The 23,911-nt window shown below is 42.8% G+C and overlaps 1 protein-coding gene across 4 annotated transcripts in view; it reads right to left on the bottom strand.

Annotated features, from left to right (window-relative positions):
• Positions 1-7,734: 7,734 nt before the first annotated feature.
• CYRIB (CYFIP related Rac1 interactor B) overlaps positions 7,735-23,911 on the bottom strand; it is a 76,229-nt gene continuing 60,052 nt past the window's right edge. For 3 of the 4 annotated variants that reach the window (XM_066623279.1, XM_066623278.1, XM_066623280.1), the window contains exons 4-13: positions 19,213-19,295; positions 16,226-16,347; positions 15,481-15,586; positions 15,056-15,192; positions 14,271-14,348; positions 14,051-14,167; positions 11,864-11,943; positions 9,629-9,755; positions 8,938-9,008; positions 7,735-8,563 (exon numbers count right to left, since the gene is read on the bottom strand). In XM_066623279.1, coding sequence (XP_066479376.1) covers positions 8,500-8,563; positions 8,938-9,008; positions 9,629-9,755; positions 11,864-11,943; positions 14,051-14,167; positions 14,271-14,348; positions 15,056-15,192; positions 15,481-15,586; positions 16,226-16,347; positions 19,213-19,285 — 975 coding nt within the window. In that variant the 5' untranslated portion in view covers positions 19,286-19,295 and the 3' untranslated portion in view covers positions 7,735-8,499. Of the gene's footprint in view, positions 8,564-8,937; positions 9,009-9,628; positions 9,756-11,863; positions 11,944-14,050; positions 14,168-14,270; positions 14,349-15,055; positions 15,193-15,480; positions 15,587-16,225; positions 16,348-19,212; positions 19,299-23,911 lie in introns of all 4 variants that reach the window. The other variant, XM_066623282.1, reaches the window with a different exon arrangement.

Here is a 23,911-nt window from a genome sequence, read left to right as displayed (position 1 = left end):
TTATTTGCAATAGAAAAGGAGATATTGTGGGATCACTTCCAAAGCAAACAATGGCATATGAAGGTGTGACTCTGTCTAAAGCAGGTTCCTGGTAATTATGTGCAATACTCTTAGTTTTTAAGTGTTCTTTCCTTTTCAGTTAAGGCTTTGTTTGCAAAGAGACATGCTCCACCTAGTGTCAGGAAACGGTATCATGGAATATATAAATTGAGGTGTGAAGAACACAGAAACCCATTGCTGTTTTTGCCCAGTCCACACGTTTAATACTTGTTGTATATATGCAACGTTGGGCACAAATGGCTTAAGGTTGTTAAAGGGTTGTGATTGGTATTATATAATAAAAAAACAGTTGGGGCCAGGGGAAGGCACAAGGAAAGAAGATGATACAACACCTTTGGGGAATGTACTGTGAGTAAAGGATTAGTCCAACCTAGTCATAAGTACTCAGTGGGATCCTTCCGACCACCAAGTGCTGGAAACAAACCATAGGCCTGACTTCACACCCACTCATCCTTCATTCTTGTTCCAAAGTCAGACAAATTGCCCCTGGACTGTATTAAATTTAAATGTGACTTCCAGCAAGGAGCTGACACCATCACAGTACAATGGTGACAACCAGGAGGCCTCACCCATCAAACTTACCACTACCCATTCCCAGCAGATTTTAGATTCCAGCCTCCTCCTGATAGTAGAATGGCTGTGGGTGAGTGACACTGCAGTGAGTGAGAAGCATGTATCCCAGGAGGAATGAAGAGTGGCACTAGCAAAATGGAGAGTGTTGATGCTCTGCAGTGCACCACAGAGTGCAAATAAATAGCAATTGAAATGTTGGAACATGAAAAAAAAAATGGTTGGAAAGAAACCCTTTTCTACTGAAAGGTTTCGGAGAAGTGTGTCTATCCCTGGGATGGGCCAAAGAGTATGTTGCTGTGCTATCCAGCTTTACCTGTTCATTAGATAAGGCAACAATCCTATCCACACTTACCTGGGAGTAAGCTCATTGACTATAGTGGGACTTACTTCTGAGTATACATGCCTAGGATGCCGTGTAAGTGGCTGTTTAGGACAACCTCTGTCTCAATGGGGCTCTTTCTTTGCTTGGAACTTCACAGGAAGCAGTGCATAGCTAGAGGGAGTGCAAAGCACTACATTTTGCAGGGAGCCTCACCTCAGTGTGCAGCTTCCCCTCGGAGCCAGGCATACACCTCCATCTTGCTCCCTCCACCTGGAATGGTTCTGAAGAGGAAGGTTCCCTTGCATGCTGTGGCGAGGCTCCCTGCAAAACTCGGTGCTTTGTACCCCCTCTAGCTATGCCACTGATAGGAAGCTCTGCATCTGTCAGTTGAGATACAGCTGGTATGTACACAGGGCAGAGCCCTTATTGGTGGTACCCAGTTTGTAGGACTCTTTGCATCTTCCCTTCAGATGCCAGGACAAGATACTGCCATTTCTGTATGCGTGTGACCTGAGCACTAACTTATCTACTTGGTCTCCTTTGGGCCAAACTACCCACTCTTTTAAGCACATGACTGGCCTTTGCATGATAATTTTATTTTATGCTGTGAAATAGTAACTGCAGTAGGCGGAAGGGGAAGAATCCAAACCAGGACCATGGTGTAGGGGGTTTTAACCACCTTAATTGAGCTGTCTGTGGTTGCTGCCAGAGCCAACACCTATTGAAAGCAAGGTTGAGTTTGATCCTTATTGGGGTTAATTTCTGAGTTTGCTGCTTCTCGCTTAGAATTTTGCTGATTGGTGTTTTATTTGTAAGGATGAAGTGGGATCGTGGTCTGTTTTTATGCTTCCTGTGATCGATTCATTGTAAACTGATTCAAAAGTAGGCCAGGATGAGGGGGACTATTTTAATTCCTAAAAATATGTGATGCTGTTTTGGATGCCTGATCCTTCTCACCCCAAATCTCCAGGTGGCTGACTAAGGCAACTCCAACCCACAGAGAAAGAAAATCACTTTTCTTCAACTGAACACGTTACCCTTTGCCAGCTGATCACCAGTTATTAAAAGCACGGTGCTCATCTTTGCACTGAGAGTTCCAGAACTGGAGCCAGCCACAAAGGATGTGCCTCTTGACATCCCCGCTGTCTCAAACTGGTGCATAGATGGTAAACATGGAGTCCCTGGGGGGACTCATGGGGGAAATGAGTTTCCCTGGGGGTTTCCCATGGGGGAAACATGGAGTCCATGGACAGGTCCTATTTTGTTTTTGTCCTTGATAAATCACTATCTTTTTTTTTTCTTTTTTGCTTTATTGGCATTATATCCTTTTTGAATCGGAACAGCCAGAACTGTGCATAGGATTCCAGATGTGGCTGCAGTTTATTAATAATAATAATAATAATAATAATAAACTTTATTTATATCCCGCCCTTCTTCCTAAAAGGGACCCATTTCATTCCTTTTCATTTCGTTTATGGAAATGAATTGTCATGCTGGCAGTTTTATTTTCAGACACTTTCCTAATAATCCCCCTTTGTCACTTTTTGGCCTTCCAATATCCAGGTGCCTTCAGTGGTGGTGTGATTTTATTCTTCCTCCCTGTAAGCAAAAGTGTTCTTAAGGCACAGGATCGAAAGAGGCCTTCTGGTCTCTTCTGGAAATTGGCTTTTTCTTTCCAAGCTGCCCTGAGCGTGAGTAAAAGGCCCCTTATCACAGACGCAAGCCTTGCATTGATAGAAGTCAGTGGCAGGGCCTTTTACTCCTTTTTCTGAATATGCTTACGCAGGAATGCCTGTTAGGGGCACACCTTCCTCCCAAGCATTAATTCCGTGAACTAACCACTCCACTGGGTTATCTGCTTCAGGCCAGAGACTTCGTGGTTGAGGGCAGCAGGGCTGACACAAAAGGGCTGGTGCACCCGTTACTCCTCTGTGTCAACACCTCCAAAGCGCCGTCAGCTGCCCCCAAACCAACATATGAGCAGCCTCCTTCTGTTTCAGACTACTGGCCTTCTAGGTGATTGTTATCTGTGCTGTCAATTGCTCTCCACGTAGGGAACTTTCCTAGCCCTATCCAGAGATGCCACAGATTGAACCTAGAACTTCCTGCATCGGAAGCATGCACTCTGCCACTGAGCTAAACCCCCCCCCACACACACACACACATCCCATTCCATGTCTTGGGGCATATTAAAAACCAATGGTTTTGTTAGGACATAAGCTTTTGTGGACAACAATCTACAACATCAGACACATGGAAAAGTTATCCTCAATTGTCAGATATCCTCAGTTGGCAGGCCTCCCTGCAGGAAACACAAATGTAAAGCGTGGAACCAAGAGGCCAGGAAGAACAAGAGGTCTTATATCTGTGACCTGTATTCAGAATATGTTGCTTTAAAATAATTATGCTAAGGCTTTGAACAGAAGAAGCACTCTGCTAGTTTAGATCAAGAGGCCACCAAGGTGATCTGGTCCACTTCAAGCAGGGGCCAAGTAAAAATCAGTCAGTGGGTTTGCCATCAACAGTCAAGAACACCAATGTGCAGATAATAAAACATGGCCAGCCCACCCAAGGGACTGACTGAGTCAGTACTCATCTCTGTCCATCCACTCACCTCTAACTCTGCTTCTCCTCCCTTTTTTGAGAGGGATAGAGGGAGACAGAATGGAAGTGTGCAGGGGAGAGGAGGGGGGTGCTATGTGCATCAAGTGAAGGGGGAAAGCAGCATTTAGCACAGGACCTCAGGCGCCACGACCAGGACCAAGTACAACCCAAGAACTCAGAACTCCCAGGTTAGAATGTGACCATCACAAGTCATTTTTGGCCCCCTTAGTATATCTCCCATTGCCAACTGCAGTACAGGTGGTTTCACACTTATACAGATGTTTGTAGTGGTGGTGGGCTGCTTGGCTACTGTAGGTTCAAGAGCCATGCAAGCCAGAAAATGTACAGGTGCACTTCAGGTGAGATATGAACCAACAGGGGAAACACTGAATTGGTGGGTTTTTTGCCTTTGGCGCACTGGAATACACACAGACACCCATGGACACTGATCAGAAGCAGAACCTCAAAAGGTGGAGAGTCCCCTCTGTCTCGGAAAGATTATTACTGTTTCAAGTCACTGAATCGCTATCAGTGGAGTATCTTCCCAAGACACAATGGAGCACAAGCAAGGCAATTCTTAGCAGAGAGCAGTTAAGCAAAGTTCAATAGAAGGGCAGGCCCAGGGCTGGAGCGGCATCACCCTTACAAGAAGCCAGACCTCCTGGAATAGGCACAGCCTGCTAGAACCATTTCCATCTGCTCTTCTACAAATAGCCTGGCACAACTATGGACAAACGGCACAACAGCATGGGGTGCCAAAAATTGTAGGGGTGCCTGCCACAGTTATGTACATATCTTGGAAGGGGAGAGCCTGTGGTTTTGGAGAAAGCACATAGAGGCATGAGCTTCAAATGAAAATATGCTTATAACACCCAAATTCTCACATCCAGGATTAAACTCGTCCCCCCATTTGCCATGGGGGGGGGGGAATCTAACAGTATTCAAGGGCATTCAAACTTCTTAGCATTTTCTTCAAGGTGCCAGTAAGGGAAAGATCTCCAAGGGGTTGCACTTGTTAACATGATATAGCCACCTTACTTAAAATTGGATCTAGGTCTGATCAATCCCTGGATGAATGATCGTGAGGTCCACAGTGGAAGAAACCTGACATAAAATGCTATCAATAAAAGGCTAGCCAATTAGTCCAAAAATGGCACTTGCTCACATAAACATTGAGCTTAAAGCACCTACCGCCTCAAAGTGTTGTCTGTTGTCAATCATTTTGCTTTCTGGTAGCCATCGGAGAAAGGCAAGGGGTTTTGCACAGCATTAAAGCCCCTGCCCCAACAATCCAGAAAACTTCTGCAGGCAGCCCTCTGGCTTCTGAGACTGCAGCAGACATGACATGGCAACGTCAGAACAAGGAACTTAAAAAGGATGGACACCAAGTGTCTCCATGCTTCAGGCTAATTCCATGCTCGGGATCATTAAAAAGGGGATTGAGAATACAACAGCCAATATTATGCCATTGTACAAACTGATGGTCAGGCCACTTATGGAGTATTGCGTACAGTTCTGGTTGTCACATCTCAAAAAGGACATAGTGGAACTCGAAACGGTGCAGAAGACAGCAACCAAAATGATTCCTGGGCTGGAGCATCTTCCTTATGAGGAAAGGCTACAGCGCTTGGGGCTCTTCATTCTAGAAAACAGGCACCTGAGGTGGGACTTGATTGAGACTTCTAAAATTATGCAGGAGATGGATAGAGTGATGTTCTTTTTCTTCTCACACCAACACCAGAACATCTGCTCAAATTGAGTGTTGGGAGAGTTAGAACAGACCAACTCCATCACAGGTTACAAGCCATGTACAGTCTGAAACCAGCAAGTCGCTCATCATGAGGGCTGGGGTTTTTTTCTCATCTGAATTGCCCATGGATGGCAGTTTTTTCACCTACCCCAGACTGGTGAGGGGACGGTGTGTTCAGTAGGTTTCATGTTGGTCACTTGTGTTTAATAAAGTGGTCACTTTATTGGTCACAAATTTTATTGTGACCACTTTATTGGTCACTTTATTTATCACAAATTGGTCACTTGTGTTTAATAAAGTGGTCCATGTTAAACCCAAGCAGCAGGCTACTGTCTTCATTGGGAACTGTGAGGATAAATGCCAGATGCAGGGAAGTGGCAGCGAGATGCAAGTATCTCATCTTGTGTGCTCCCTGAAGCATCCAGTGGGCCACTGTGAGATACAGGAAGTTGGACTAGATAAGCCCTGGGCCTGATCCAGCAAGGCTCATGTTCTTACGTCTCAGGAAGCTATTGTAAGCTGAACAGCAAATTCCATGCCTCTCCCGTGCTTGTGCAGAATCACACTACACACAGCTTGCTGCACTTACTGAAAATTTCCTCTCCTACACAATTCTTAAAGGTCCAGGAACCCTGAAGAAGAAAAGTTGACCACCTGTGGTCTATGCCATTCACTTCTTCCATCAACCCCAATGCATTTCTTAAAGGTATAGGACTACCAAGTGCCACAGCTCATCAAGCCCAGCACCCAAAGGCAGGCTGCTTATTGATACCCAACATAAAAATGGCTTGCATTCTTCCAGCAGCAAGAACAATCCTCACCCAAAGCAACACACACCTAGCTTATATATAAAGGTAGATTTCCCACAATGCTCCAGGGGCATTTATACCTCCACACAAACATCAGAAATGTTTGCTTTCAAGGATGTGGTTCAAACCATTGTTTCACTGGAGGAAATACCACCAACAATGACAAGTGTGCTGATGGTGACCTCCAAAAACTGCTTGCGCAAACCTGACATTGCTAAAACCATAAATAGGGCAACAGGATTTTCAACGAGAAGATGTTTTTCATGGATGCCTCCCGCAGGCATGCAAGAAAGGGAACACATGAGTTGTGGAATGCCATTCACAGGCTCCTTCGCAGTTTGCACTAGGACAGTGGCTTAGCTGGAGGGGAGGCGGAGCACTGGGGCTGGCAGGGAGGTGGGCAAGCGGCCCCTCCCTTCGGGGCCGTTCCCAGCAGGGGGGGCAAAACGGAGCCATATGGCTCTGTTTCCCCACCCCCCGCTGGGAATGGCTCCGAAGGGAGGGGCCGCTCGCCCACCTCCCTCCTAGCTCCAGTGCTCCGCCCCCCCTCCAGCTACGCCACCGCACTATGATAGGCAAATCAAAACATTTCTGGTCTAGACATTTGATCTTTGAAAGTTGCTGTGCTACACTGATACTGCTATTTGAGCTCAGCATTTAGGGCTCAAAGAAAGGTCAACATTAGCAAATGCGTTGAACATGTCCTAAGTAGCCGTCAGGAAGGTCTCCAGCATCCTATGAACAAGGGGCATTTTTGTCCCTCTCCCTGCATACAGGAAGTGAAGTGTGTGGCTCTTGAATATTGCCTTTTTCCTCCTCCCTCCACCCCCAGCTATTAAACCCTGAAAATACCTTTTGCTACAACACCACTCTGGTCGTTACATAGGCATTGTGTAGGTAGAGGATGTTTTGCAGAAAGACAGTGCAGAGGTAAAGTTTAAATACCCCTGACCTCCATATTTCAGTCCCAATTCAAATTGCAGCTCAATGCAGCTGCTACTTACGAATCAAGTCAGGTCTCTTACTGCAAGATGACTCTTTAATGTTGCATGTACTTTAGCCTTGAAGCAAAAGTGACTTAAGAACATAAGAACAGCCCCACTGGATCAGGCCATAGGCCCATCTAGTCCAGCTTCCTGTATCTCACAGCGGCCCACCAAATGCCCCAGGGAGCACACCAGATAACATGAGACCTGCGTCCTGGTGCCCTCCCTTGCATCTGGCATTCTGACATAGCCCATTTCTAAAATCAGGAGGTTGCACATACACATCATGGCTGGTAACCCGTAATGGATTTTTCCTCCAGAAACCTGTCCAATCACCTTTTAAAGGCATCCAGGCCAGATGACATCACCACATCCTGTGGCAAGGAGTTCCATAGACCAACCACACACTGAGTTAACACCTGTGCAAGCTGCACTGCTGACCCAAATCATGGGACAGCAGAGCTGCCACTCACCATTCAAGCCAGGACTCTAACAATCCAATTATGCATTTAAGGAAGCACGCCCTCATTCTCACTGGCTCTTGTATGCGTAAAACACAAGATCCTAAGAAAAGCCAATGGACCACAGGCAGACCTCTCAACAATACTGGTGAAACAAATCACACTTAGAAAAATGAAAGCCGATTTTTATTGTTGTCTCCACAGCCAATCATTTGACACGAACATGCATACGTAATTTTGGCTACGCACACACCACTTTTGTTTTAAATGTTAGTTATTAAACATACAACATACATCCTTACAAAAATGAGTCAAAATGCAAACTTAACTCTTTAAAACAAACAGTTTTTACTCAATTTTTTTTTTCTTAAAAAAAAACCTTTGTGTTGGGTACCATTTGTACAAACACAGTTAATTTAAACAAATCTGCTCTTAAGTTTCCTCATGGCTGCACATAAAAAAGCTGCAATAGAAAATGAAGTCACTGAGAGTTTCTTTTTTTCTTTTTTTAAATAGCAGAAATAGGCAGTTTTGCCATGCACAAGAAGCAATATTAAATATTAGTTTTCCAAAAAACAAAAAAGAAAAACCACGTTTAAAAATATTAAGTTCAAGTCACAGAATTTTCCCCAGTACAGAGAAATCCAAAATGCAACACAGAATTAGCTGCCATGTAAATGGCCACTCTGAAAAGTAAGAATTACTTTCCAGAGTTGATAATTTTCATTGATTTTGGCACAGAAAAGAAGTTATCAGCTTACTCAAGAACAAGAACGTGATTTTTTTTTTAAAGGGAAAAAAGGACAAGAAGAAAAAATCAGAAGCAAGACTGAACATGATAGTAATTCAATCACTTTAAAAAAAGAACTGTGCATCTCAGTCATTGCAGAATACTGTCTTCTGTTTACAGCAGGGCATAATTTCCAGGTAACTGTTATTGCAACATAGATTTAATTTGCTTGGAGGTAGTCTCATCATTCAGATGTTTTGTTGTGTACCTAAAAAAGGGGGGGAGAGAAGTAAACAAAAACAAATTGATGCCTTGCACATTATTTACAGCCCAATCCATCCTCTGTTATTAACTATGTCCCCCAAAAGAGTTGAGAAACTTCTAAAATGCTGTATTTATACTTGCTCAGTATCAGTGAGGGTGCAGTCCTAACCCATTTTCCTGAACTGACACATAAGGGCAATGCAGCTCCAAAGTAAGGGAACAAGCATTCCTTTACTTTGAGGAGGTCTCCATAAGTGCCACCTCTGCCAGTGGTGGAAAGTGGGTTAGGATTGCTCCCTGAGTCTCATTTGCCAGAACTCACTACTACCTTTCAAAAAGAAATGGAGCTATGAATTTCTCCATGTTCAAGAGCCGTACCTGAGAGCATTTAGAAGGCCTTCTACACTGTTTGGAGGCTGGTCTTTGAGAACTTTGATGCATCCTTTCATCTAGAAATCGAAACAAAAACACACTGCATTACTTCAGAACAGGTATGGTTGGGGGCAACCACTGCACAGCTTGGAATCTCAAATGCTGTTTGAAAACAAAGGTCTCAGTTCCATCCCGTCCCCGTCCCCCCACACACAACTCCTCCAATTCCTGTGACAGCAACAACTTTTAATCAGGAATGCAGTAACTGTGTATACACTACATAAGGCAGGGTAGAGCATGTTCAACAACAGCCATAAGTTAAGATCCTGTAAACAACCCAGAGCACTCCCTGTTTCGGAGCCCTGCAATGGGCAAACCAGCCCTGGGTTATCTGTTTGCATCCGTCACCTCTCTGAAGCACTCCAGAACAGAACTATACGTATTACTACATCAGAGGCGCAATGTTATGTTGATTAAAATTTTCTTCAACTGAACACAATCCACCTTCATTAATCAGATGGATTTTTAAAATAGAAATGCTACACAAACATACATAAATAATTCAGTTATGGTCCTAATTATAAATTTGGTATTTTGGAGAGGGTGACACCACCACCCCCACACACACACGCGCGCACAAACAATGGGGAAGGAAAGAAGCACTTTTTTGAGGTAACCACCCAATCCCAAAACTTACATCAATTTTTGAAGTTTTAGCGAAAGCGCCTACTGGATGCACATGGTCGTAGAGAATGATGACACCCACCATTACCCTCAGACAGAAAGATACTGTTTCCTCATTTGTGAACCTGCTCCTGTATTCCCTGGGATTTAAAGAAAATACTTGGTTATCAAAAGGTGGATCCCTACAGCAAGTTTAAGAACATAAGAAGAGCCCTGCTGGACCAGGCCAAAGGCCCATCTAGTCCAGCTTCCTGTATCTCATAGTGGCCCACCAAATGTCCCAGGGAGCACACAAGCCAACAGACACAATCTGTGTCCCGGTGCCCTCCCCTGCATCTGGCAATCAGAGGCAGCTTGCCTCTAAAACCAAGAGCTTGCACATACCTACTATGACTTGTAACCCGTAATGAACCTTTCCTCCAGAAATCTGTCCAATCCCCTCTTAAAGGCATCCAAGCAAGATGCCATCACTACTTCCTGTGGCAAAGAGTTCCACAAACTAATTACATGCTGGGTAAAGCTTCTACCCATTAATGCATTGGCAAGGTCAGCAGAACAACTTTTCTAAGTGTAACAGCCTTTTCAAAGAGTTCCTACCTATACAACTACAGCACATTCACTGAGGAATAGGGCCTAACCTTGGATCACAAGGGCTGGTGCTTGGGAATAACTTGCTTTCCTACTGCTGTGTGGTGCATCGCAACTTGCTAAAACCATCTCTGAGGACTGACCACATGACAACCAATTATAGCTGGTTCACAGGTGCTAACTGTCAAGCACAGAGTTCAATCATTATATCTGGTTCTTGCCCACTGAAACATGGGAGACATTGCTCCAGTCCTGACCCAGACACAGAACATAACCTTCATTTTGCTCTTAACCAAAGAGAAAAGCTGCCAGAAAAGTTGAAAAAAAGCTCAAGCTGCATGCAGAGTGTGCTGCAGGCAAAGATGCACAGCGCTTATATTTTCCTGAATTATGCATGAAATAAAACCATTTACAAAACTACAGAGATACCTTTGATACATTCCAGTTAAAATATTAAAACCCATTTCCACAAGAACCAGCAATATGACGAATACAATGCTTAAGTAGTCAAGAGAACAACCAAAACTGGAAATTTCAGAGACACTCCCAAGAGGAAGACTGGTCCCTCTCGGTTATTACGAAGGAGTGGTGACCATTTCCTGTTAACACTCTCACTGTTCATTTTCTCCTCAGATACCACCGTGGGAATATCTGAAAGAACTTCTTTAACTGCACTGGACACTCAAGTCAAGAGCAAAATAAGGAACTGCTGAGGAGACATCACCTTCGTCAAGATCGTTCCTGCCTCAGGAAATCCCCAGGCAGAATTCCTTAGAAACCTCTAGTGTTGTTTTTTTCCCGACACAGCCTGTGGAGATCTGAGGTCAGACAAAGAGCAGGCAAAGCAGCTCCAGTATATACAGAAAACAAAAACGAAGGTGAGATTATCAAATCCCCATAAGGCTAATACACACAATGACATTCCACAAAAATGGCACGAGAGGACTGTGGAATTTACCCAAAGATGTGAAGTCTGCAAGAGATCAAATTAAATTTCTCACAATTTCCTGTTTGCATCTCCAAAGGCAAAGGCAAACTCAGAATCCTTCTCTTTACACCCAAGAAAAAATGGTCGTCTGAGTGATTCTGAAGTAGGAGAAAATGCTGCAGCTGGCCCATGAGGAGTACTGCCTCATCCCATCCCAAATACAGGCAGCAGCAGTGTTCTTTTTGGGACAATGCGGGGCTAGGGTTGGGAGGGAGACTTGGCCCTGCCTCTTGCACTGCTTGAGTAGATGACCAAATGTCATGGAAGGCTAGGGAGTCAGGGGCGAGTGGGGAAAACTCTCCACCCCTTCCCCTGCCAAACTTGATGGGTCCCCAACTAATGCCATAAATCTAATTCTGACCAAGACAACTTCAATCTGCTTTGGCCCACACAGCAGGATACGGTGTGGTTCTTATTTTATTCTTCCTTCTAGGTTTTGGCTTCCCCAAAATCATCTGCAGCTTTAGCGAAATAAATCTGTCTTTTCGAGGTTACCACTATAATCAATCTGGGAGCCTTACAAAATATTTGAAACGGTTTCATAGAAAATGGTAAAACCACACACGGCAACATGAAAACAGATTTTTATTCCCCACCAGACAACTTCATGCGATGTCCAGGTTTGTTTTGCACCTGGTAAAAAGTCAGGCCTGAAGGAGTCTTTCTACTTACGGGGTTTCCAGCATCACTCGGCAAACGCTGGCCATGGTGCTTAAGCAATCTGTGGTGTTTTCTATTGGTAAATTTTTATTCTGCAAACACAAGAAAAAATATGAGACACAGAAGGTTGTACAGTCTACACCTGGCTTGTCTAAGAGCCATCAATTAAAGTACTTTCACTATCCAGATTTCACAACCATCCTGCATGTATTAAGACCGCTCCTTTTTATCCATAACAAGATTTTTGATATAAGCTCTGGGAATGGGGGGTTTGGAGAAGACCAAGTATCTTGTGGAGTCAAAGTCCACCTCCCATTTTACCCAATGAGTACACCTCTCTCCACTTTGAGCTCCGGAAATAGAAAGGAGATGAACCCATGTGCCCAAAACACAGTTCCAGGCGGTTGGATCAAATTTTGGATTTCTCTCTGGTAGAAGAGGTCCAGAGGTGCCTCCTTTTCTCAAGTGTGATTTTGAAGGCTTTAGGGAAAGTGTTCTTCAGGACCCTCAAGGGGACCACACACCAGTGGGGAGGAGGTGCCCTCCATGTGAGATGCACTGCCTGACAAGCAGCACATCCCACGCGTATAAAGCATGTGCATAATACGCTCCCTTTTACAGTACATCTGATTTTTGTGCTGCATTTCTACAAGTTACTCTGAATATGGGTCCTAAAGAACAGAAGATTAAAATATGATGGGGAAAATGGGAAAACAGGTGAAATGTAAGAAAGTTGCTTTTAGTTTGCAACTAATCTTGAAGTGCTAAACTTCATTATGTGATTCTAGAACTTCTGAAACATTTTCATCATTAAGTAACACTTTATTGATGCTGTATAATGTTATTAAATGTTATTATTCTCTTTTACTGTGTCACACAACTTTTTCCTTGTGCTATTAGGCATTTAAGGTGATTTGGGGGTAAACTTGGAACTTGGCTTTGGAACAAGTAAGAATTTTTCTCATTGAAAATATCTGCAATATCTGCATTAATGCAATATCTGCATTCATTATCTAGATTTTTACTATAAGGACTGTTTTCAGGAATGGATTAGGTACATATAAAGAGGGGAAATATGTACTATTATTCCCATACAACACAGTCATGGAACTAACATGTACATAATAATAGTACATAATAATAGTACATAATAATATGTACTATTATTCCCTAACAACACAGTCCTGGAACGTGTTGGAATCCCTAGCATGTATGCACTGCTGAAACAGAGACGCCCGAGTTGGCTCGGTCATGTCGTGAGAATGGATGATGGCCGGATCCCAAAGGATCTCCTCTATAGAGAACTCGTGCAAGGAAAGCGCCCTACAGGTAGACCACAGCTGCGATACAAGGACATCTGCAAGAGGGATCTGAAGGCCTTAGGGATGGACCTCAACAAGTGGGAAACCCTGGCCTCTGAGCGGCCCGCTTGGAGGCAGGCTGTGCAGCATGGCCTTTCCCAGTTTGAAGAGACACTTTGCCAGCAGTCTGAGACAAAGAGGCAAAGAAGGAAGGCCCATAGCCAGGGAGACAGACCAGGGACAGACTGCACTTGCTCCCGGTGTGGAAGGGATTGTCACTCCCGGATTGGCCTTTTCAGCCACACTAGACGCTGTGCCAGAACCACCTTCCAGAGCGCGATACCATAGTCTTTCGAGACTGAAGGTTGCCAATAAGTATTCCCATACAAGAACTGTGCGGAACAAAACCTACAAAAATACAAGAGGGAACTCAGCTAAACAACTTCTCACCGGCTCAATCCTGAAATGTATTTTTGTCACAGCAGAGTTTATGTAATCTTCCATTTGGTCATGCAAAGTGAACAGTAAGGATTTTGGGAGTTGAGGTGCAAACTGTTTTACATTATCCATGTCACCTGGGGAAAATATGTGTTGGCGTATAATTTTTTAAGGAACAGAGACTCACAGGGGCTAGTGGAGGGATCTGAGTTACACACAACTGAACCACAGTGATCCTGATGTGTACAAAGACTGACAATATTTCATGGATACAACTTGATACAGGCATGATACAAAGCCTGTATCAGAGAGCCACATTATATAAAACACCTTCAAGCTTTGACCCCTATATCCGTGTAAAAAACAGAAATACATCAGCAGCAACTGTACTCATGTTCCAGAAAAAAATCTGGATTTTCAAAAATAACTATTAAAAAGAGAAGTGTATTCATACACATACCTCTGAAACAAATTTTGTTGTGGCATCACTTAAGGTTTTCAACATCGGCGTTGCTTCAGCATAAAATAAGGACATTCTGTTGGCCAATTCATTATTTACTTCATTTTCTCCTTCTGCCTATCAAAAAAAGAGAAAAAACCACAATATGTTATTGCTTTTGAATAAAGTGATATGTGATACAAGGATAATAAAGAAGCACTTCTACAGAAAGGTCACTTACTGGAACATTGTTAATTCTCATACGACTCAAAGTTCTTCTGTAGTAGCTGAAGTCATTCTGTATCGCAGGATTTGTCATCTAAGAAGAAAACATAAGAAGTAGGTCCTGGTGATGCATCTATATTTAATTTCACTTGCGTATACACACTGCCTGCTCCTCAAGTGTCAGACATTTTACAGTAGTGGGAAATGAAACTGTGTTTGCCATCTATGACTCCTTCCAAATAACTCCATATGAATAATTGGTGATCTGAAGGTAAGAGTGGTATACTAAAGACCCATGTTAAGGGCTGCGATAGTGAACAAGATTTAGGTCTTAATCCTATGAAGAGCTATGCTAGTAAAGAATCTTCTACAACTATTAAACATCTTTCAAAAGACAACATCAAATTATTTTATGCATCTTTTCCCAAAGAACACAGTGGGGAAACCACAACAGGTGACAGTTTGTAGGCACATATCCATCAACATTGGTAGTGGAACAGGCAGCACTTGCACGGTGCAACCACACTGCTTTGGTCCAGCAGTTTATGCTGGTAGGAAGAGGCCATGTCATGAATCTACACAAGCACCATTTGTGCTGGCACAGCTGCTGTTGTACCTAGAGATGGAGTCTTGGTCCCTTTGGCCTGCCACCATAGCAGAGGTTTGCATGTACCTAGAATCTCCCTCTGCACTTGGCCAACACTTGATGGATGACCAAATATCACTATACACAGTGTAATATGAAGTATAGATTATCCATCACACTGGACAAGTGTCAATCCCAGAAGATTCTGCATTTACCTTCAGCTCGTCAAACCGAAGTGTGAAATGAAGGATTTCTGCAAACTGCTTGGCAAGAGCCTGCTCTCGCTCCAGGTGCTGTGTGGGAGAATACGGAGTGCTTGTCAGGGCCCCAAGAAGACCTCGTAATGCAGCTTCTGCATGAAAACATTTACATAAAATACAGTTTCAACACACTGAACATCCTGCTGTATTCATTTATTGCAAAACCAAGCCACAAAAAAGCATCATGTTCTTTCAAGAGTCCATCCAGGTGCCTGTGGATTGTCCAAGAAAATACATTTCTAGGCAGATGTACAAGCTATTTTACAAGCCATTAGCAGTAATTTTACCATGCTACAGCTGTGATTAAGGACTTTGGGATAAACCATGTAGTAGTTCTGGTAATTAGAAAAATCAACTCATTAGCCTACACTGATATTTACCTAGTCTTTGAGAAAATTCATAGAATTTCTTTAGTTTGCCCACTAGAGGGACGACTGCACCCCATGCCTTCTCCTGGAGCCTTTCATCTGTGGGATGCTGTATTGCCTGGAAAATTACATACATGTAAGGATGTTTGCTTCATACAATGGGGACGTGCTCTTATTCAAGACATATATATAACACAGGACACCCAAACCGCAACGTAGATCATTCTGTATGCCCCATGTGTGCTCCCTAGAGAAGTACCTTGTGAGTTCTTTACTGCACACAAGTTCTCACTCCCATGTCAGTCAGTTGTGAGTGGAGAACAAGGATCACAGCACAGAAGAACAGGAACTGTGTGGCTTACCAATCAAGGCTGTGAGACCTACAAAGCTTCTGCATTCAAAATGAAACCAACTCAAGATCTCGGGGAGGCAACTTTCCCAGAACTGCTGCCTGAGAATCTGTTATCTAAAGGATACCAGGGGCTACAAAATTTGTGTTCTATCACCAAGTCACGCTGCTCTCTTCACACCTGCTCTCCAGAAAACCTACTTGCATAACTATATTAAGTGCAATAAAACAACTTAAGGCCCTGTCTGGCAGAAGGATTGCCTCCCCACTCCAGCAGCAAAATACTGATGGGAAAATGAAATACCCTGACCTTTTACTGATCGGTATAAAGGTCACACACATGTCTGTGAGAAATATGACAGGCTTACTAAATTCATTACAAAAACACTTATCCAGCCATGCTTTTACCTCTCGTATTTCATGACCGGCTCCTCTGTATGACTGCAAGTCTTCCAGGATTCCTTCTGCATCCTTTAACACAACATTTACCTGATTATAAATTTCCTTTTCTGATTCTGTAGGTTGGGCATCTAAACAAACAGGAAAGCACATTATGTCCTTTTTGCGGTGACCGGGTTTTCAAATGCAGGCACGTAGTACTATTGAACAGCATCTTTCATGTAGTATTTGAACACATATATTCAGTTATTTAACTGATTCTATAACCTAAGTAATTTACAGAGCACATCTGCAATCTACCAAATGTGGAATACTGATAATTTAACTTTACTTCTACATATTCATATGCACATACAAACGATTCTGCTCTAAACAGGACATGAAATGGATGTGTGTGTTTTCTTTTGGGGGGGTTGTGGGGGGAGAAATATGGTGACAGCTATTGTTTGTCAAACCAGTTTTCTTCAGTTTAGCCTTTCACAATCTGGTCAGCGGAAGCCTTGTAAGTTAGTTACAGAAATAGAAGAGGTTGATAGCTCAGGAATTTAGACAGAGGTATTCCCTGCTTCATGACATTATGCTTAAGATTGTAGCCTTGGTTGCTTTTTGAAGTGTATGGGGATTACATTCTCAGATCAACCACTCAGGGGCTTGCCACCTCCAAATATTGGTTATATAAACAACTTCAGAGCCACAAAATTTGCAACCATTTCACTGGAATAAGTATAAAAATATTTACAAAATAAACTTAGGGCGCAATCCTAACCAACTTTCCAGCACCGAGGTAAGGGCAATGCAACTCCTAGGTAAGGGAACAAACAGTGCCTTATCTTGAGGAGGCCTCTGTGACTGCCCCCCAACTGCAGGATGCAGCACAAGCCCCACTGGCACAGCTATGCCGTGCTGGAAAGTTGGTTAGGATTATGTCCTTAGTCATACTGCAAGAAAGAACAGAGCCAATGACCAGGAGAGTAGGAGTAAATTGTTACACAGTAGTAGTAGCAACACTAGCCCTGAACGTGCTATTGAAACAAACATGAATCATGATTGATGAATCCTGTTCAAAGAAGCTAAGCAGTACAATGACTGTAGAAAGACATCAATGGAACAAGCATCAACCTGAAACAAATAATATGCAAGTGCAACCCCTAGTTTCATTATGACCTGCGAAAGTGATGATTAAGATACAACATGTTAAACGTTTTGCTTATGATTTCCCCCAAAATGCATTTAATAGCAAAATTAGAAACAACATTTTGCTAACTGGTTTTGCCCCATGTACTAACTGAGCTAAGGGGGCACCATTTATACTTAGTGGGGGGGGGGGAGCAAGCAAGCAATTATTCACTCCAGCATGGCACCCTGTTCGGTGGCCATTTGCTAGCATCTCCTTTCTGTCTTTTATAGACTAAATGGATGAGGAACTATTTAAACATTTCCTCTGGTAAATGAACCACTTTATGACCTTTTTTTATAACAACTGAAAAGGTATATATGGCCTCTGAGTGGCCCGCTTGGAGGCAGGCTGTGCAGCATGGCCTTTCCCAGTTTGAAGAGACACTTGGCCAACAGTCTGAGGCAAAGAAGGAAGGCCCACAGCCAGGGAGACAGGCCAGGGACAGACTGCACTTGCTCCCGGTGTGGAAGGATTGTCACTCCCGAATCGGCCTCTTCAGCCACACTAGACGCTGTTCCAGAACCACCATTCAGAGCGCGATACCAGAGTCTTTCGAGACTGAAGGTTGCCAACAATATATAAACAGTAAGCAATAGGCACATTGACAAAACTATCTATAAATATCTGAGGGGCTAAAATGTGAAGATGGAGCAGATTTCACTGTTCCGCAGTGGAACTGCCTTGGAAGGTGGTAGACTCTCCATCACTGGAACTCTTGAAACACAGGCTGGACATCCAGGGATGTTTGCAGTGGGGGGAGGGTAGCCTGCATTGGCAGGGGGTTGGGGTTCAATGATCATGTAGGTCTTTTCTATGAGTCTGTGAAGTAACAAAAATATTTAGGTGGGATGGAATGCATTTCAGGGCCCCTCCAGAGAGCTCCATTGGGCTGCTGAAGCAGAGAACTGATAACAAATCCTTCCGTGAGACCTTGAAGAGCCACTCCCAGTCAGACTAGACAACACTGGGCTAGATGGAATTCAGAGAAAGGCAGGTTCATAGTTAGGAAATAATCCAAAAGATACGTGGATCATGTGGTATTTGTGCAACCTGAGCAGACTTGAGCTCTGGCTGAAACTGAAAGGACTTTTGGCTTTTTGTTGCCTTGGGTAGCCGAGGAAGGGAAAGTGCTCAGTTTAGAAGATTCACATGTGCTTCTAATGTAATGCTGCTGGGAAAGCCATAAGGGCCTTTTTGGAAACAGTAAGCAGGCACATTAAAACTATACTCATCTATACTGGCACAGCATCTATTGTGGTTAAAAGAAAAATCGGTTTATACTGAGAGAAGATCAATCACAATTTCAGCAAGTTCTCTGTTCAGATGGCAGTTATATTTACTAGTATGCAAGAGAGGCCTTTAATGGGGAAAATGCATTTACTACAGAGTCTCAGATTCAAACCATCAAGAATCTCATATTCCTCTCAATAGATTCAGAAACACAAATATGTATTAACTCCTCAGTAGTAGACACATATTCACGTTATGCACTGTAGTTGATAAACACACCAGCCAAGACTCCTTAACCTACAGGGGTGCTGTGACCTCCATTGGTTACCTCCACAACTCAAGGGCAAGTAAAGGCTCCTCCCCCCCCCCGTTTGCTCTGATGGAGCCAAAAGGCAGTGACACTAATTAAGTGGAGTCTAATTTGTGGCTAAAGCCACATTCAGTAAGGCTCTCAGCAGACTATTCATAGATCAGCGGTATAAATTTGAGAAATACCAGTAGGTTATAATGGAAAGAGGAAATGAATGCAGGCTGTAAGATCTCACACTTTGGTTTTAAAAAGAAAAAAACAAACAAACTCTGGTCTTACTTTCAAAGTCAAGGAAAAAATTTGGTCCCTGCTCAAGGTCTGTGCACGTCAAAACTTTAAGAAGATTCCCCATGTTAAGGTACCTGTTGAGACAAGGAGATAAAAGACCATCTATTAAAGCAGCAATAGGTCAAAAGCAACAGAATAAAGCCACAGGAACAACATGACAGTTTCCACATACCGCACAGCCTTCAATTTCCAGTACAGTCCATGCAACTCGAATACTACCCCCTACTTTCTACAGATGAAAAATGGTTCTCTTTTAAGAAATGGAATATGGAGGAACTTCCTTTAGAGAACAAAAACAGAAAAAGAAACTATACAGTTCTCCAGCCATGACTGGTTTTCCCATACGGGTTCCTGTCACATCCATCACTCAAAGATTTGTATTTTAAAACTTCAATTGTGTAGTAGCCCTATTTTTAAAAAAACACCTCCCACCCTCTTTATTTTCCTTCACAGCAAATTCTGATAGCTTCTCTCATTTTTATCTTAGTGGATTTCAAACGCATACATTATGTACATCATCACTTCAGGATTTTCAGCATACCTAGAAAATAACACAAGCTCTCAAAGTAACTTCCAAGCAGATATTTGAATTCCTTAGTTCAGCCATTTTCAACCACTGTGCCACGACACACTGGTGTGCAGCTAATGGTCCCCAGGTGTGCTGCGGGAATTTGGGAGAGGGTCTTATCAACAGGACCATTAGGGGATGTGAGCCCCCATTGACAGCACAGTGTGCCTTGTCAATTGTCAAAAAGCTGATGGTGTGCCTTGACCATTTTAGTGCCTTGCCAATGTGCCGCGAAAGTAAAAAGGTTGAAAATCACTGCCTTAGTTTATAATGAACAAGAGCTGAGTTACACAGTTCTTGTTCATTCAAAAAACATGATGACAATTTAGACAACTAAATGATGACAATTTAGACAACAAGGCATTCGTTCTCCTGAGGTTGCAAGATTGTGTTTGGGCTATACTACTTTTCACTTCAGGTGGGAGCTCATATGACTGAGGGCTTCTTTGTACAAATAATCCCTCCAAATAGAAAGACTAAAATGTTAAGTTATTAATGTTTCCTGAAATTAAGTAGAGGCTGCAGAAGACTATATAGTTTATGTATAATCAGCATGTACATTTCAGTACTACAATCTTTCTGCTTCAACTATAAGACGCATGACATTTATCTTTATAGCATGTTATGTTTGTTATATTAAGACAGATGATACCACAAAAATACTTCATTTAAGATCCAAGCCTCTGAAGTGCTGACAGTTTAACAAGATGTCAAATCTGTATTCCAAGGTACCATGCTGAGAAGGATATTTTGGGAAAGCCAAGAGAGTGTGGCTATGAGAGAAAAGGAGATCTTCTGTGTTCGAGTTTTAAAAAAACCCAATTATTGGTGTGTAAAGAATGAACAAATTGACCTTCAGTCAGTGGCGTAGCTAAGGGGGGACAGGGGTAGCAGTTGTACCAGGCATCCAGCTTCAGGGGGGGCAACAAACTGAGTTTGACATTAGTGACCAAAATTGTGAAAATCTTGGTATATATGATTTATACCATATATCAATGGAAAGGTAACTTAATGTAGAATATAATGAAATAAACCCCATTGGAATATCTGTATTCTATCAAAAGTTAGGCTAATTAACCAGAAAATGAAAATACAATTGTCTTATAGAACAAAAAGTGGATTTTCTTAACTCAAAACTGACCTATGAGACTGATTGTTGTTCAAGAGGTGCCCCTCTTATATTTAGCAAGAGAAGAATAACCATCCATCTTCACCCCAATACAGTGTCTCGAACCTATCAGGGGCACACTTTTTATTTACTTAATTAATTTGATTTTGTTTGGGGGGGCTACAAATCTTCTTTGACCCGAGATAGCAGATAGATGCCTTTTCACTTTTGAAAAAGCCCAAACATGATGCCACTTCTGATTGTGACATCACTTCTGGGGCAACATTTTGAGCTTGGCACCGGGCTACATGATCATTAGCTACAACACTGCATTTGGGTGTATTTAAGACACACAATTGTAAATTATAATTACCAAAAAGATTAATTTAGAATTTAACTTGTTAAACCAGTTGTTCACTAGTTCTTCTTGAATGTAAAATTAAAAGAAGAGTTGGTACTTCTGGTAGACATGATGCAATCTTAATTCAATACTAATGTGTGGGTGGGAGAGGATCACTACCACAATACACCAGTCACATCTACCCACAGATGTCCAACTGCACAGATACCCTCTGTTGCTGCAAGAGGGCTCCACCTGAAAGTGGTTCAATACTGTTACCGCAAAGCAGATTTTAAGAGCCCCTTTTCTACAGCTTGAATGTCCTCTGCACATTATATTGGCAACCTTCAGTCTCGAAAGACTATGGTATCGCGCTCTGAAAGGTGGTTCTGGCACAGCGTCTAGTGTGGCTGAAAAGGCCAATCCGGGAGTGACAATCCCTTCCACACCGGGAGCAAGTGCAGTCTGTCCCTGGTCTGTCTCCCTGGCTATGGGCCTTCCTTCTTTGCCTCTTAGCCTCAGACTGTTGGCAAAGTGTCTTTTCTGTTGCATGGTGCAGAGTTGTCGATCCGCTTGTCGGTTTTCACCCTAGAACAACCTTGCTCCTGACTTTTATCTGATTTTGAGTTTTATCAATGCTCTGGCCCCTAAGCCGTCAAAAGACCAAAGCATGCCTGTATAACGAATTTGAAACTATCAAACTATAACAAATTTTATTGGACGATACTGAAACTATTTGATAACATACAAAAAATGAGCTCTTGGCTTTGTACAAAGAAAGGTTCTAATAATAAAATCTGTCATAAACAAGAGAGAAGGGAAGAAAAGCACATAATTTCATTATGTACCATCCAAATCAGCTGTCAAATTTGCCGACTAGATTTTCATAGCCCATAGCATTATGGATAGTTGTCTTACATTCAAAGGTTTAAATGGGGCTAAAAAAAACTACATAGTTTTATGAATGATCCTCTGATTCTTGAATGAATTAACATTTTCTTTCCAAAGTTACTTGTACTCCACATTTGTGGTGGTTAGAGACTTGCTTCTCCCCTTTTTCTTTTAAAGTCAATCATTCACTTCTTGTACCAAGTACTACAGAGGAAGTGATCTCACAAGTATACCTCAAGGTACATCCTTATGTATAAACTAGCGAATAAGTAAACAGAACTTTCCTTTCAGTACCAACCACCACCCCATGAAGAGTCTTTGAAGTGCTCTTCAAGGCATCAGCGTGCACAGCAAGCTGTTATAGCACTCAAACTGTGATGGAAAACTGCCTCATGAATGTGGATGGGTGCTTGATCCCAAAAATGAATGAAGTGAAATCAAAACTGTTCATCTTCAATGAAAAGTTTATTGTGTGTCATGAGACACGGTGGCAATTAAATAGGGCTACAACCAGGATGGTATTACCTAGCCCAAGCAAAAAACCTCCCTAGTCCAGTGGTTCCCAAACTGGAACCCACCAGCCAGGAAAGTATTTATCCCTAACACTTTTCGATCAAAAACAGGAAGTGGTTTTTAATAGTTTTTGTTACTGTTTGGGGGGCTTGGGGAGCCCTGCAGAGCTCCCCACACTCCCCCCCCCCAGAGGCTGGCACTCCTTCAGTTAAGTTGCAAAAACCCCCTCCCCCCTGGCAGCAGCACAATCCTGGGGATTGTTTTGCTGCCATAGCCCATCCTCCACACATACTTATGCAGCCCTTCCCCCACACATACTTATGTGTTCCCAACGCCCTTGAAGGAGTTTGGGAAGTACTGCTAGCCCTTTCCACCTGCACAACTAAGTCAAATCTATTTGTTCTGACCTAAAGAACCCACCCATCCCCCAATCCAGTACAGGAACAAGAAGTGAACCATACAAATAAAAATTACGTATCCAATTTGCAGCCAGCCACATGCATGTTTAATGGCCCAATCCTAAGGGACATTTATACCGGAGCACTCATTCCAGCAGCGTAAGCAGCTTTAAGGCTGTTCCAAATGCACCGCTCCAGCAAACAAGCTACAAGCAGCCAGGTCAACGCAACATCCTCTGCCACTAGTAAGTTCGTTCAGGGGTCAGGATGGAGATGAGGGGGTGGCATCTGCCAAATCCTAATCCCCTTTCTGGGCCTGATCTGTCTTCATGGCAGACTTGTGCCAGTGGCTGCTGGGGCTTACACTGGAGCAAGTGAACAAATGTTCCCTTATCGCAAGGAGTCCTCAACATGCCTCCCCTGAGGGATATGGCAGAAGCCATGCTGGTGCCACTGCATCGCCACAAAGTGAATTATATAGGATTGGACTGCCCATGTCCTTAAGACAGGAATGAAACAGGGTAAAGACACTCTCATCTCCTGCCACGCTGAACAGTCCTTGGCTGACACTTACAAACAATACAAGGGAAATTACAATCAAATGTCACATTCCAGAATTAGTCGATTTTCTTAAATTGTTTTAAAGAAATATTAAGAATATTGTTTCAATTTGTGAAAAGATAAAAGGGTTTATTATTTTTCCTACCAGGAGCTCAAAATATATATATTTACTTTAATCCTTTGCTTTTGTCTATTTCTATGTGCTTCTTTTCATTACCAAAGATTACCACAATTCATACCAGATGATTACACTAAAGATCCCTCTCCAGACTCTAAAAATAATTCATCAAACTTAAATGAATTAGCCAGCT

The sequence above is a fragment of the Tiliqua scincoides genome, chromosome 4 (genome assembly GCF_035046505.1).
Source record: "Tiliqua scincoides isolate rTilSci1 chromosome 4, rTilSci1.hap2, whole genome shotgun sequence".
Taxonomy (NCBI): domain Eukaryota; kingdom Metazoa; phylum Chordata; class Lepidosauria; order Squamata; family Scincidae; genus Tiliqua; species Tiliqua scincoides.
The sequence above is the reverse complement of the archived record's forward strand: the minus strand, read 5'-3'. Positions and strand labels throughout refer to the sequence as shown.